General features: G+C 37.7%; 3 protein-coding genes across 4 annotated transcripts; all 3 read right to left on the bottom strand.

The window, feature by feature from the left end:
* Positions 1-91: 91 nt before the first annotated feature.
* LOC119990451 lies at positions 92-2,551 on the bottom strand. The gene is made up of 5 exons (XM_038836370.1): positions 1,957-2,551; positions 1,200-1,429; positions 838-918; positions 379-729; positions 92-299 (listed from the first exon to the last, which is right to left on the bottom strand). Exons 1-5 carry the CDS (start codon positions 2,120-2,122, stop codon positions 198-200), a joined length of 930 nt encoding a protein of 309 aa, XP_038692298.1. The 5' UTR covers positions 2,123-2,551; the 3' UTR covers positions 92-197.
* A 214-nt stretch (positions 2,552-2,765) lies between these two features.
* LOC119990449 (probable protein phosphatase 2C 33) lies at positions 2,766-6,819 on the bottom strand. Its single transcript, XM_038836368.1, has 5 exons — positions 5,411-6,819; positions 4,781-5,170; positions 4,550-4,667; positions 3,704-3,927; positions 2,766-3,618 (listed from the first exon to the last, which is right to left on the bottom strand). The coding sequence occupies exons 1-5, from the start codon at positions 5,663-5,665 to the stop codon at positions 3,121-3,123; spliced, it is 1,485 nt and encodes a 494-aa protein (XP_038692296.1). The 5' UTR covers positions 5,666-6,819; the 3' UTR covers positions 2,766-3,120.
* Positions 6,820-7,936: 1,117 nt separating this feature from the next.
* On the bottom strand, positions 7,937-12,854 carry LOC119991778 (basic leucine zipper and W2 domain-containing protein 2-like). 2 transcript variants are annotated; one of them, XM_038838231.1, is made up of 9 exons: positions 12,718-12,822; positions 12,133-12,156; positions 11,724-11,787; positions 11,506-11,611; positions 11,369-11,437; positions 10,411-10,904; positions 9,678-9,939; positions 8,291-8,499; positions 7,937-8,169 (listed from the first exon to the last, which is right to left on the bottom strand). In XM_038838231.1, the coding sequence occupies exons 3-9, from the start codon at positions 11,741-11,743 to the stop codon at positions 8,103-8,105; spliced, it is 1,227 nt and encodes a 408-aa protein (XP_038694159.1). In that variant the 5' UTR covers positions 11,744-11,787; positions 12,133-12,156; positions 12,718-12,822; the 3' UTR covers positions 7,937-8,102. The 2 variants fall into 2 exon arrangements, with proteins under 2 accessions (XP_038694159.1, XP_038694158.1); XM_038838230.1 differs by lacking the exon at positions 11,724-11,787 and having other exon boundaries at positions 12,718-12,854.
* Positions 12,855-14,206: the final 1,352 nt, after the last annotated feature.

Consider the following 14,206-nt stretch of genomic DNA (forward strand, 5'->3'; position numbering starts at 1 on the left):
GTATGGGAAAGAGTAGCAAGCAAGAAAACCATTCCCGCGTTTCAAATGTGAGGCAGTGCAGGACCAGGTCTCATATTGTGATTCTATATGATACTGTGAAAGGAAACTTTTAAGAGTGAAATGGTCATGATTCATGATATTACAATCATAACTACAAAAGACCACCCAAGTCCAATGGTGCTTCTTGGCAAGAAGTTTTACAATGTTGTTCTCAAGAACTGTACAACAAAATAAAGGACTGCCAGGAACAGTGCAATTTGATATGCATCTCTTTGAAAGCTGTCATCCCTCTGAAAGAACTGAATCAAATAAACATACACAAATATGTCAACTCAGAGTCTGATATCTCCATTAACAGAATTGGTCAGAGTAACGTACCTTCATTGGATCGCCTAAGGGGTCGCGATAAATTTCCAAGTTCTCTTCTTTGGTTGAAATAAGGCTCGTGAAGTTGTTAATGAAATCCACAAAGTCCTTTCCAGCTTCTCCGGCTGCAAATAGGCGACGGGATGTCCAAAAGAAAGCCTGACCAGCTGCTGATGAGTCTGATAAATCCCAGAATTCTTCATGCTCTAACACTTGGCCACTAATCTGGTTTAATATGAACTGGGAATTCACTCTTATTATCAGATCTCCTCCTATGCTAGCAATGAAAGATTTTGGCCTTCCTTTGACTGTCCACCTGATGCTCAAGACACTGGTTGACAACATCACCATTTCCTGCACAGTCTGCAACAGGAAGAGCTCGAGAAATTATTTTTTTAAAAAAAAGACTTGATTTCAACAAATACACAAGCAGAAAACTAATTACAAGACAACAGCATAGAAAATCCTTACCACAGAGGGATTATCCAGAGCACCAGTCACCCATAGCAGCCTCTTGTATTTTTCACGACCAGTAAAACTTCGTACTGGATCCTGCATTTACTATCACAGCATAGTCATAAGCTTAAAAACTAAAAAGAATGCAAGTTCTGCTTTGCTGTGAAAAACATCTTAGTAGTAACAGATGATTATACTTGAATTCACAAAATCGTTATATGTTTCCACACATCATGACGATTGATATATTAAAAGACACATAGTCATATGTAATGCAGATGGATTTCATGATTATATCAGTTGAAAATTTCTCATATTAACATCAAAGTTGCTTTTTCTACCAACCTGTACCCTACAGCACAAGTTACATTTGATACCTTATATTTGACAAACACTGCATAAGTTCCTAAGGCACGATTGCCTTCACGGAGCTCTAGGATATCTCGTGCAAGTTGTCTAGCTGTTGATTCCACAAGGGGGCTACTGATGCACTCAAACTCATTGCAAAGCTCACCAAAGTCCATGCCATCAACAAGTTTATCAGCTTGCGATCTCTCAGTTGTAGCATCAGGAGAGAACTGATCGGTCTTTTGAGACTCATTTATAACTGCAACACATTCATTGGAACCCAGTTACGTTTACTTCTCAGAAAGGGAAACTTAAGACTGTTTCTTTCATTTGGCACATTAGATTCACATCTATTTCTTCATGTAATATAGCATGCATTCTGATAACAAAGCATATCATTATCAAGTATCATCATAACCATTCCAAGCATAACTCAGCTTTCACATTGGAAATGCATAATTTGTTACCAATTTGAAGTAGTCAAGCAGCCATTTCAACATTTCAATTCTACAAATTACAGATTTCTCAAATATTTGAAATATTTGACAGGTTAATTCATGAACTTGAGGCACGCACATTGTTGTTACGGGTAAAAACAAAGAGAGTGACTGCATACGGAATTGCATATACAAAGCTGTAACCCAGTCTGTAAAACTTGGTTTGGTTTCTATGACAAGTAGAAGCCTTTTTGAAGGATTGTATATCATCAAATACAAATAAATTCCAATTCAACTAAAATTAAAAATCAAGAAGACACAAATAAGATAAAGAGTAAGCAAAGAATACCTCTTAGCTTAAAAGGATGGTTATGACAGTAGTGGTGGCGAAGAGGAAGAGGAAGAGGGGAGGTAGCGAAACTGATTTTACAGCAGTGGTGGCTGACACCGCAGAAGGCAGGGAGAGAAGAAGTGGAGGCGGTTGGAAGAGCAGAAGAGGCTGCAGAGGAACACATATTTTCCCATTCTGCTCATGAAGGCTTATGGGGTAGGATTGAACTAGTGCATCCTTTTTCCTATTTTTGTGATTCTGCAAAATTTTCCATTTAATTACTTTTATTTGGATAAGGTTGTGATGCTGTGTACTTCATTTTAGCCACTTAATTTTATTATTTTATATATATATATATAAGTCCCAGCATGTAAAATCAACTTTTATGCAAATAGTTGATTACTAAATAAACAAGTAAAGAGTCGCCTTCAATATGAATTGCATGATATCCCAAGTATTTAGCCAACTGGAGAGCAGCTAGGGCCGAGTAAGCCTCTGCCAGAGATGGAGATAGAGCAACCGGACGCCAGTCAGTCAGGGCAGCCAGGGGTACACCTTGGTCATCCTTTTGTATATCATCATATCTTTGACAAAAAAATGTTTCTTTTCCCCCCTACACTGCCATTCCATTCCATTCCATTCCATTCCATTCCATTCACTAATTATGCCTTCAAAATACCAAAAGTCAAAAACAGCAAAGATGAGTTTGAAATTTGAATGAGCATAAAAGATGCAAGCAAGCAACTGAAAGCCAGAAATGAAAAGCCCTTTTCTTTCCATCCCATCAATATACATAACAAATTCAAACCATACAAAATAGCTCGAGATTATCATCCAAAGCCAAAGGTGGCAAGGGAAGCCGAAACTGAGAGGCTTCGTTATCACAAGATTATTATCCAATCCATAGAAATAGCAGAACAAAACATACATTATTTTTTTAAAAGTAAAAAAATTGAGAGTTGGATCTTACAAAATTCCTATTCTACCCACATGAGAGAGAGAGAGAACAATTTTCCCAGACACGCTAATATAGCCGGGTCCAACTCCCCTGTCCAAAATTATCATCTTGTTTTTCCCATTATGTTGGAGCTGAGCCATATGAACAAGGAAGTCAAAAATGCCAAATTGGGGACTAAATAAAAAAAGAAGCTAACAAAGAAAGAAGAAAAATCAAGAAACCAATCAAACCGTCTTTCCCTTGGCTGCCCCCTCGTCCTCTTTCCCAGGCACGAACCTTGGAAGATTCAATAGTGTATTGACACGAGACACACCTTCCAGAGCAGACCACTCTATTCCCGACTCTACAAGCGTTTCATCTTGCATTGAGGAGTCTTCAATACCTCCTTCTGGGACAGGGAAGATCTCTTTCCCTGTTCGGACAGTACCTGACCGGTCCAGACCAGTTGGGCTGGGGAGATCATTGCCTTTCTCGCAGCCCCCATCAACTAGGTCTGCTGAAGTTGGCTGCTCTTGGGATTTTACATTCGAAGCCATAGATATATTGTTTGTGTTTGAGTCCAGGAACAGGCAAACTACAGCACAGTCATCAACTTTGGAAGTTGGATACTTATATCTCCAACCCCGAACTGCAGACTCAACCAAGGCTCGAGCAGCAGACGAACGTGAAGGTGCTGATGCTACAATGTCCACCACTTCCTTGTTTGAAAGGACATCCCAAATCTGTGGAAATCCAAAAACAATGTAAGGAGTCTGGCTATAATGTTTTGGAAAAGCAAGGCATAAGAATTCAAGTTGACTTCCTCACCCCATCTGTAGCCAAGACGATAAATTCATCCTTCTCCGAGAGGCATCGATAAGAAATCTCTGGCACAGAAATCAGACCAAAATCTTTTAGGCAGAAATCGCCAAAAGCCCGTGCCATGGCCAGGCCAGGCGAGTCATGGTTTGGCAGCCAGACTCTGGCTACTTCAGGTTCATCCAGAAGAGCAAAGACACGCCCTCTACATCTTCGAATTCTATCTGCTTCCGCTGTAAAGTTATGAGAGAATAAGAGGGGAAAATTAATGGCAACATAATATCTGCCTAGGGCTCATTGAAACAAAAGCACCTCACTACAAGAGGGGCAGTGATCACAAGAAAAAGTTACAACTTACAAGTTAAAACTCTCCAACATTAAACAAGTACACTATGCCAACCCACTAGTTTTCTACTCACAGACAACATAGCTCCCTCCAAAAAATAATATTAGGAAATATTTTAGCATGCCATTTTGTATCATAAACGGAACTCCACACACGTCAACATATGATGTCATTTGTTGGATCAAATATATGTGACATTTGGCCAACTTCATCCTGGCCACAATCACATTTTTTCTTTGTTTGTCTCTCAGTTTCTTGCCAGCCATTTTTTGGCTATCATCTAACATTCAACAACATATGCGCAAATTGAACTTGAATAATACATTCCTGCCAAGCTCATAAAGTGTTCTGAATGGCACACAAGCCATTATCTTCAATGTCAAACGGCATTTTCAGTAGGAACTCAAAGGCCAGACTCATATAGTGTTCAGCATGGCACACAAAAAGGAATATTCATTGCCAAAAAATAATTGAAAAGAACAGCAAGTGAAAGAGAGAGGTACGGGTACCTGGAAGGTTTGGTTTGAGGTCCACAGTCAACTGAACTGCAATAAGGGAATCATCTTTTTCCCTTGTACCCAGGACAGCTCTGGAGTCTCCAACATTTCCAATGACAAGATATTGACCCTATATAAACATCCAGCATCGTACTAAATAAGAAAATTTTATCACAAAATCCTTCAATCCATTTAAAAGAAATTAAAAACAAAAGCTTTGCGAATTCCAATACAAGTAGACACCTCTTTGATCAGTGTTACTGCTGTTGTTCCACTGCAGAAACAATCAATATTTGCATGGAATCTCAATTCCCTATCCATTACTTTGAATGCCTTCAGAAAAGACTCTTTCAGTGCCTGAAATATATCTGGTTGCTTTTCAGCATCCCCAAGATCGACAGACAGCCTAGATTCTTCATCAGCAGATACAAAAGCAGTATCTTCAGAATTCATGCTTCCAGTGGTATTGAGGCTGAGCTCTTTCAGAACATCCTCACTGGTTATATTAACTTCCCAGTGAGCACTCAGCTTCAGAGGAAGAGAATCTCTTACTCTCTTTGCAACCATATGACCATTAGGACCATGGCCATCAAAAACACCACAGAAAACCGTATCTGTCCTTGAGCCAAAGTTCTGAAAATTGATAGTTTCTAGAAAATGAGGGAATGACAAAAAGAAGGAATGCAATAATGCATAACATGCAAAGAACACTGGGATAAATACAAAACTAACCTTTCAACACAAAAGTAGATATTGAAGAGAGATGGAATAACATGGAACGTAGAAAATGAAATGCAAAAAATTTGCAAGATATGCTTTTCCATTCTAAAATGGACTTTATGAGCAGAGATACTAAGATGAGAAAGAGCTAACCTCCCAGACAATCATGGCATCCTGGTTGGTCCCTTTCTTGCCTTGTTGGGTAAACAATGAGGCAATCTCGCTTGATCCATTTAAGAATAACCTCCCTGGAATCCTGTGCAGCGGTTCTTCCCTCCGATAATCGAACAAAGAATTCCGTGAGCCTGGTCGCTTCTTGGAGTTCTTCCTCTTCCGGACCCCAAAACCGGGAGAGGAGGGCGAACCAGGGATAGGGCTCCTGCCTTCCGCAGACAAGCAGGACCCCATTCTGAGGGCCCTGACAATATTTAGTATGCACTCCAGACCAGCCAGACAATCACGACCCTTATTTTCAGAAGAAGGATCCGTCAGAACTGGCTGGTGAAATCCCAAAGAGTCTTATGAATTCACTCTCTAAAGTCCTATATTATATCAACTGAATTAACCCTTATATCACTGGAATGTGAATCGTTAGAAAAGTTCTCTGAACGGCTATTGACTAAAAGCCAAACAATTCATAACACATATAATGTTCCACGAGTGAGAGTGCCTTCCAAAATCACAAACTGATTGCCAGATAAATACGTAAACTTGCCGAAAGAACATAGCATTGACGCACCCTTTTCAATTAACCGCCCGACGATTAATTAAATAAAGCCTTTTTCAAATAACAGCAAAATGATGATCTGCGAGCGAGATTCAGAAATCAGAAAAGCCTTCTCCAATCACAAACTAATTAACAGATAACTTGATAAACTCGGCTTCTCCAAGCATGGAAAGGCCCTTTTTCTGGAAGACCTTCTTGAGATTGAAGCACCAATGGTAAATTAAGTACCCGACTTCCTCTTTCCTCTTTTCAATAAAAAAAATAAATAATTAAAGCTAAAAAGCTACCAGAATCATACAAGGCAAGATCTATGTAGAAAGATCTGCTGCACAAAAGATGACCTTTTTTTTTTCCTCTCAATTCTTAGTATGCAATAAATCCACCGCAACAAGGTCAAGGTCCCATCAAACACAACAATATCACAAACCCCACCAGTTATGAATTAAAAACAATTGGAATCACAATAATTGCTCACCAAACTGGATAGCAAATCCCAAAGTTGTTGCCAACAAATTTTGAACAAAGTTGAGCTTCAAATTCTCACGAGGATCGCCCAGAAGACCAACTTGTTATCAGATCAAGCCTCGGGAGATGAATAGCGGAAGGTAAAAGCTAATTGAAAAAGAAAAACTAGGGAGCCAGCAAATTACGCGACAACAAATGTGAAGAGGAGAGAAGCAAGATTCGTTTGTGGGCATGAGAAACAGATATTGGAGGAACAAAGGACAACAGAAATGGGTTTTGAGCAGATATTGAAGAGAGAGCGTGCAGACAGAGAGACGATCTTTTGGAAATAGAAAGCGGAGGAAAACAAAAAAGAAGGAAAGCAGCTTTTAAATGAGAGAAAACAAATTTTTTTTTTTTTTTTTTTTTGTAGAATTGACTATTGAGAGAGAATCGCAACCACCAAAAAAAACAAAAAATAAAATAGGTGACCTTTTTTATGGAGAGGAGAGGAAAGGAGAGGAGGTGAGGATTGAGGAAGTAGCAAGAGGTCACTTTGAGCAATGTGAGGCCTTCTTGTTAAATAACAAGCAAATATGTAAATACATAATAATTAATTAATTTGAGATTTTAATAGAAATTAATATTATTATAAGAAATGCATGTGATTAAGTGACAAGGACCAAGAAACTAATCAAGTCTCATTGTCATTTAATTATTGGACGGACGAGTTAACGAATTAACGGGGCATTTGGTTGTTAATTCTGTGAGTGTGAGTGTGAGTGTGAAGTGAGTGTCATTCAAGAATGAGTACGAGTGTCAGAATTTTAATTGTATAATTTTCATATTAACAAATTTTTTATACATAAAAATAAGAATATATCAATTTAATGATTGTGATTACTTCTTAATAAGAGATATAATAGTCTTTTGAGTATCAAACTCATTCTCCCTCATGAATATTAACCAATCTCACCATGTTAGTGAGCTTTACTAATTTTCATAAGGAGAGAATGAGGGTGGGATGAATTTGAGACTTCACCCTCACAAACTCAACCAAACGAAGGAATGAGTGATTCTCACTCTCGGCTCGCCTCATTTTCCTTAAAATGCCAACCAAATGCCCCGTAAATCATAATAATTCGTACAAGCAAATGACTTTGACATCAAAATTAAACACATGAGACATGCTTAATTACTAGTTTATTAGTATATTATTATAAGTTAACTCGTCTTGCAGTGCTCATGTGATGTAGAAGACCTCTCCACACATTCCAAACAAATTATTTGAATATATTAGCAACCCCTTTGTAGCATCATAACATTCTTAGTTGATCAGTCTCTCTCTGTGTTGCGTGCTTGGCTAAAAAATATTGATATGATGCATTCATTTAATCTTAAGGTTGAAAAAAATGGTGCCGAGATCTAAACATCATTGACACACAAAGGAAAGGAGACTGGATGTGGAGATGAGAAAAGATGATATGGGCAGAAACATTAAAAAAAAAAACAAAGTACAATTGAGATGTTTTATTATTGCAACAAATAAAAGCCATAAACGGTTTTATAACAACAAACACACCAGTCGATGTAGTTGGTAACAAGGAATACAAAATTATAACAGATGACATCTCAGAAATTGATAGCTAACTTACAACATGGAAAACTAGCCACTTAATCCTCTTCCTCAGCCTCTTCCAGCCAATTCACAAACGGCTCCAGGCCCTTTACAAAGGTTTGCCTGTTACAAGTTTAAGCCATTAACAATAATTACCATTAAAAAAAAAAAAAAGACACTGCTAATCAAGAGTAAACCAACCAAGCATGCTTTAAGAGTCAATCACGAATAGACTCTCACATACCTGCCCTTAGGATTAGTTCCTTTGCGGAACCAATGAAGAATGGTGTCTTCTGCAAGCACGTCTTGTTCATAGAGAGACCTCACAATCTCAGGGAAAAGCTTCATCAGCTTCGCATCCTCATAGCATTGCATTTGAACCTTGTACATGAGTTCCAACTCAAGTTTCCCATTGGTGCAGAAGGTATTTAACAGTTTTGCCCATGTTTTCACCTGTATCAACAACAGAAGCAGTTCATTCAACAATTCAAGCAATCTTTCTAATGAAAGAGTTGATTAAAGGGCACCAAAGAAATGAAAACAAAGCAAGGATTCTCTTCTTAAATTAACAGCAATGAATTGATAGCTGAACCCTACAAATTTAGAAAGGACTTCAAGAATTTCATAAAAAAAATCAAGGTCCAAGAGGTTTACTCCAGAAATGATACGAGCTGTGTGACCACAAGCAGGTCAAAATAAACAGTGTACCCAGGAAACAAAAGGAATATGTGCCTTTTGCCAGGATGTAGGAGAAAATTATATTTCAAATTTCATTTACTCATTTACAGGCAAACATGTGGCCCAATGGTAGAGTAGCAGAGGTGCAACCTAGCAGTCCCAGATTCAATTCATGAAACAGCCCCTCCACATATTATGTGGGGATAAAGTCTACGTACATCATGCCTGTCCCCAACCTCGCCAAGTGCGAGAGCCTTGTGCACGGAAGTTGTTTACCTTTTACTTGCGAGCTTCAACCTTGAGAATAAAACATATATCATGATGAATCACACTGTATCAATATCAGTATGTCATAATAATGCCAAGTTCGTAGGCAGATACGAAACACACAAATGCCATCATAACCGCACTTCTCCATCAACGCACAGCTCATAAGGCATTAACTCAGCTACACCTGATCTTTCCCCAACTCTCAGTCCATGTCATGAGGATCCATATAAACACATATGCAACCAATTTCCTACCCCACCGATAAACATAGATAACATACAACTAGCATATCCTAATTACAGCCCAGCACTGCTTCTAACAGACCCAGAAAGACACCTTGCAAGCATTCTTGATAGAAAGCAACAGCTGCAAACTACTGAAGAACTAGAATCAAGAAAAGGGGTGGAAATCAAAACTTCTTTGTGAAAAAAGCGCTATGTCAAAAGTGGTTGCACATCTAGGACAATCCTTTGAATCATCTACCATTAGAAAAGGAACAAAAATTCAGTTTCTGCTTAACTCGTCTACACAATCTAAATGTCCCAAAACAAGAAACCAAAAGCAATATAGTGATAGACTGAGAGTACGTAATCTGATCCACAAAAGTGAATCATATGGTTGCCTTCACATATAAAAAATAAATATCTGACATAGCACAAGACAAGAATAAGTCAAAAGCAGACCTGGCGCAGAGCTGAATTAGCATTTTGCTGCTGATTCTTCCCAGACCACTGAACAGCGTCCATTAAGACATCCCACAGGATTCGAACAACCTCAATGTCTGGCAATTTAGCATCAGTAACACGTTGTTTCACAGTTTCTATGACTTCGGATACATCAGTTTCTTCAGTTATCTGGGTTGTTAATGCAGACTTCATTTCCTTCAGTTTTACTTCAAAAATTTTCTTCTCATTGTATTCAACCAAGGATGTCAGCCCCGCCTTACTGACAATGGACGATAAGGATACAAAAATAGGTTTCAGGAGGAGTTTGGAAAAACTGATGCAAAAAATCATCTTATATGCAAAAAGAACAAGTAAAGCAAACCACAGAAGAAAATGAAAATTTTCTATGGCAATAAAAAACAAAGTTAACTAAGCTTATCTAAAAAATTTAGTCCAACCAAATAAGGTGCCTCAACTACAAAGTAGTACAGGTAATCCAAAGCCAAAACCAAGAAAATCAATGATAAATAGTATTTCCAATCTTCCATTACCAAATTGAATTCAAAAGAGGTAATAAGAACCATGCAGCCCAAGAAAAGAAGGAATATGTTTCCTCACCTCAATTATTTCAGACCCGAAAACCATTTATCATGCACACCAATGGTTTAGGACATACAAATATGATGCAGCAAAGATTCATGAGAGCTTCAAACACTACAGCTTTTTCTTCTATAAGAAAGAAAAGACTCACGTAAAATGTTCTGAGAAACCTTCAGCAGACCGCTTTGCAGATGGGAAAAAGTCCATAAGATTGTCCTCCATTTTCCCCCGCTTCAGAATTGCAATTAAGTCATCAAGACTGTTATCAACCAGATACTCCTTAAAGAAGTCGGTGATAAATGAGAGAACTAGTCCTTTGCCCACAAGATTATCCTTGAGCAATGGCTGGAACACAGTCTCCGGTGGAAGCCCTGATAGCTTCTGGGAGAAAGCAAGTGCTGTGAATATAGCCAGTTTCTTCCTCTCATTTTCCTCAAAAAGCTCCAGTGACTGCAGGAATCTTCGCATGACATTCTCAAGATTCTTTATGAGAAATGGCCTTCGCCGCAAAATTTTCTGTATGTAGATCACAGATGGTAAGATGGTTTCACGTGTAGGCTCACAGTCTATTATAGAGTAAGGATGGCGCTCCCCCTCATCAGGTTTTGTTGTGCCAGGTTGTGTACGCCCCCCAGTGAAAATGACCTGAGCTCACAACATAGAATATTTTTGTCACCAATGAATCCTAAATGGTCATCAAAAGCTATTGACAAGAAGAGAGCCATAATTTCATCAGAACCAAATAAAGTATATAGCAGTAACAGCAATCCAACTAATAAATAATTCACAATTTTGAATTTTACAAAACAATCCCCAAGAAGGACAAGAGATCACCTATAATTAAAAACTCGCGTACTTAACAGGAAGCTAACTAGAAGCTAAAAAAGTCAACTAGCAGGCTCATAGCCTCAAGTCATAAACCCATCCATACATGAATTAGAAGTACAAATTTGACAGAATCCACTTTTCCAAGTAAGGAACTAGTATCACTCAATAAATACTGTGCTACAAAATTTAGCAATACTAGTCAAAGATAATCTACCAGTACCACTACTTAAACAATGCAATAGTAAACATTGAAAATACAGTACTCTAACAAATATGCTTGCCTCAAAGAAGGTGTCACCGTATCTTGAGAAGTTAAGCTCAGAAGGTTCAATGCTCTTAGCGATAAGTTCCTACACATTGTGGAAGTGAGGCAAATATACTCAGGAACATAATAGCATTTAAGCAGTAAAAAGGGTACCAGATCACCAGCATTATCCAGATAAATCTGGACCACTGCATCAGCAAAAGCTGCAGGGTCCAGAGGTGCTGCAATATTCCGTTTGCGGGTCTTAATCCGCGTACCACTGCACGCAAACAGAACATGTTGGACGAGAAAACTCACACACATTAATATAGATTAGAGAACTGCAAAAATGAATTATCAAGTGTCCACCGGCAGGAAAGCCATAAACTTACATTACTTTATGAACAGCCATAACATTCTTATTTGCTGAGTCCCCACCGATCCGAAAGGGAGACACTACCAATAGTTTAGTGAAAGTGCAAAATGGAAATCATTTCACTTCTGTGCATAACATATTAACATGCTTGCCAATTAAACTAATACAGCCAACATATGATGCATTATTGGTGTCTCTTAATGAAGATGCTCTGTCCACAGTTACCATAACAATCATCCCAAAACCCAATCATAATCAACATTTAAGCCAACTTCATGATGTCAACAACAATTATGAATGCTAGCAAAACTTCACAAAAATCTAACAATAATCATCTCTCACTATGCTTCATTATTGGCAGGGAGGAGAGAAAATAGAAATTGATAAACAGAAAGGGGAGATAGTAAACAAACATATGCACTCACCCGAGAGTGGGTTTCTCCTTCGAGCTGTAAATATAAAAACAAAAGATGCAAAGTATATCAGTTAGCAATCAACAAGTAACCTCGCAATCAATTACAAAAATATGCGCACGATTTTTAAACATGGCATAAAATAGAAAGGGAAAAAGATACGGATAGACAAGACAACAACCACACAAAACTCAAGAAAAGGAAATTGACATCAAATTATGGATCTTGATAAAAAAAAAATTAAATAAAGAATTGCATTCACCGGCCAAACAAACAGAAAAATATATAAAAAAGCTATGTAATAAAAAAAAAATGAAGATCCGGTAACTCAATCAAAAACCTAAACCACCGAGTACCAAAATTCGAAAATACTAGCATGGTACGGAATAGAAAGATCACGTAAATCAACTATCCAATAGAAAAAAACAGCGGCTTTTCAACAAAAATAAGGGAAAACGAAAGTTTCCTGGAGAAAATACGTGGCAGCAAACCAGATCTGCGACGGGTATCCAAGAAGATGAGGAATCAAAGAAAGGTAATGAAAGAACGTGCTTCTGCAACAGAGGGGCAAAAAAAAAAGAGGAGGGAGAGGAATACCTCATAAACCAAGATGAAGAGGGATCGGTAGCGAGGAGCGTCTCTCTGCGATGCGGGTGATTTAGAGAGGGAGAAATAGAGAAAGAAGTGAGGCTTGGTTTTTGTTTGGACAAAGATCTTTTATTAACCTTTTTTGCGTTGCGTTTGTTAATTGGAGAAAAGATCGATCGGACAAAAATAAACGGAGTAAGGTAGTCCGTAAACTACAGAAATTCGGGTCGGATCTTAATATGTTCTAATTCTAATTCTAATTCTAATTCTAATTCTATGCTTATAATAAATTCTAGTTGTGTTAATTTGTGTCTACTTTCCACTTTCTTCTGTCTACAATCAATATCTCCAGTTATTATTAGTCTATATATGATACGTTATATTGGGCCGTGCTTTCTTTGCATGGGCCTGTATCTGAGTTCTCAATATGGGCTGAACCAAAAGCCCAAATAGAATACCATTGTAGCTCGAGTAGCCAGTGTAGTGCTGACTGCTGATGGAAGCTCTAGGGCAAATTTTTGAAATGGGCTGGGCCTGGGTCCAGTATACACAGTCTTTGTTTCACAACCAATAGTTAATTAGATCGGCCCATATATAATTCTTAAACTAGTAGACAATTAATCAACTCCTAATCATATAAGCAATTAATATTATAAGCCTTAAAACATAAATAATCCTTCCACCCATTTCATTAATAATTTTCTTTTTCATTAAATAAGATTACATGTGGAATAAATAACTCACACTATGGAGAACACGTAATCATTATTGAAGGTATGCACGTTCAACAAATATACATTATTTTTTATATCACTATATAATTACTCTCTTCAGATAGATTGAGACACCTATTGCTCTTCTCCTTGTCATCATATCTCTCCCGCTTTCCTTATTGTTTGTGGATTGGATCCATATCAAACTCTTCACAACAATCTAAGAAGATATTTTTCTCATTATTAAGTGATGTTTTCATATTTATCTAATGTCCTGGGGCGCTCATTATCATTTGCCTATAATCACTAGTGTTTTTTTTGTATTATTATTTTTTCCATCAACCAACGAAATAAACTCAAAAGGAATGGTGCAATATGAATGATTCCAATTGAATGATTGAAGTAGTATTGCTTAAGATTTGTGGGATTGTGACCAAATGTTTGTATCCATCAATTTCAACACTCGTTATTTTTCAATTATAGCCCAATAGTTGGCATATTTTGACTAATGGGGAGGATGCCCGAATAGTGTAATTGACTAAAATGTGTTGAAAACTCCAATTTGGGTAGTGGGAGATTTTCTATAGCAATCATTAGTTTTTTTTTTTCTTCTAATTTTTATTATGGAGAATTAGTTGTCAGCTTGTCATGACTCATTGAGTATTATTAATTTCACGTGATTTATGATATTTCACTAACCAACCCACCCACCCATTGTCCTATGCCCCCCACCCACATAGTCGGATTCGGACGAAATATCTACATCAAAAGTGGATGATTAATTT

The sequence above is a fragment of the Tripterygium wilfordii genome, chromosome 22, assembly GCF_013401445.1.
Source record: "Tripterygium wilfordii isolate XIE 37 chromosome 22, ASM1340144v1, whole genome shotgun sequence".
NCBI classification, from domain to species: Eukaryota; Viridiplantae; Streptophyta; class Magnoliopsida; order Celastrales; family Celastraceae; genus Tripterygium; species Tripterygium wilfordii.

What these genes read in the sequence shown, in the direction of transcription:
- LOC119990451 (XM_038836370.1), bottom strand. Translation starts at nt 2,122, where the DNA reads ATGTGTTCCTCTGCAGCCTCTTCTGCTCTTCCAACCGCCTCCACTTCT. An exon ending in CAGTGTTTGTCAAATATAAG is followed by an intron (nt 919 to 1,199) that starts GTATCAAATGTA and finishes TAGTAAATGCAG; the next exon opens with GATCCAGTACGAAGTTTTAC. An exon ending in CCTTAGGCGATCCAATGAAG is followed by an intron (nt 300 to 378) that starts GTACGTTACTCT and finishes TATTTGATTCAG; the next exon opens with TTCTTTCAGAGGGATGACAG.
- LOC119990449 (XM_038836368.1), bottom strand. Translation starts at nt 5,665, where the DNA reads ATGGGGTCCTGCTTGTCTGCGGAAGGCAGGAGCCCTATCCCTGGTTCG. An exon ending in ATGCCATGATTGTCTGGGAG is followed by an intron (nt 5,171 to 5,410) that starts GTTAGCTCTTTC and finishes ATCAATTTTCAG; the next exon opens with AACTTTGGCTCAAGGACAGA. An exon ending in CCTCAAACCAAACCTTCCAG is followed by an intron (nt 3,928 to 4,549) that starts GTACCCGTACCT and finishes ATAACTTTACAG; the next exon opens with CGGAAGCAGATAGAATTCGA.
- LOC119991778 (XM_038838230.1), bottom strand. An exon ending in AAGGAGAAACCCACTCTCGG is followed by an intron (nt 11,612 to 12,132) that starts GTGAGTGCATAT and finishes GTTTGCGTGCAG; the next exon opens with TGGTACGCGGATTAAGACCC. An exon ending in GGAACTAATCCTAAGGGCAG is followed by an intron (nt 8,170 to 8,290) that starts GTATGTGAGAGT and finishes AACTTGTAACAG; the next exon opens with GCAAACCTTTGTAAAGGGCC.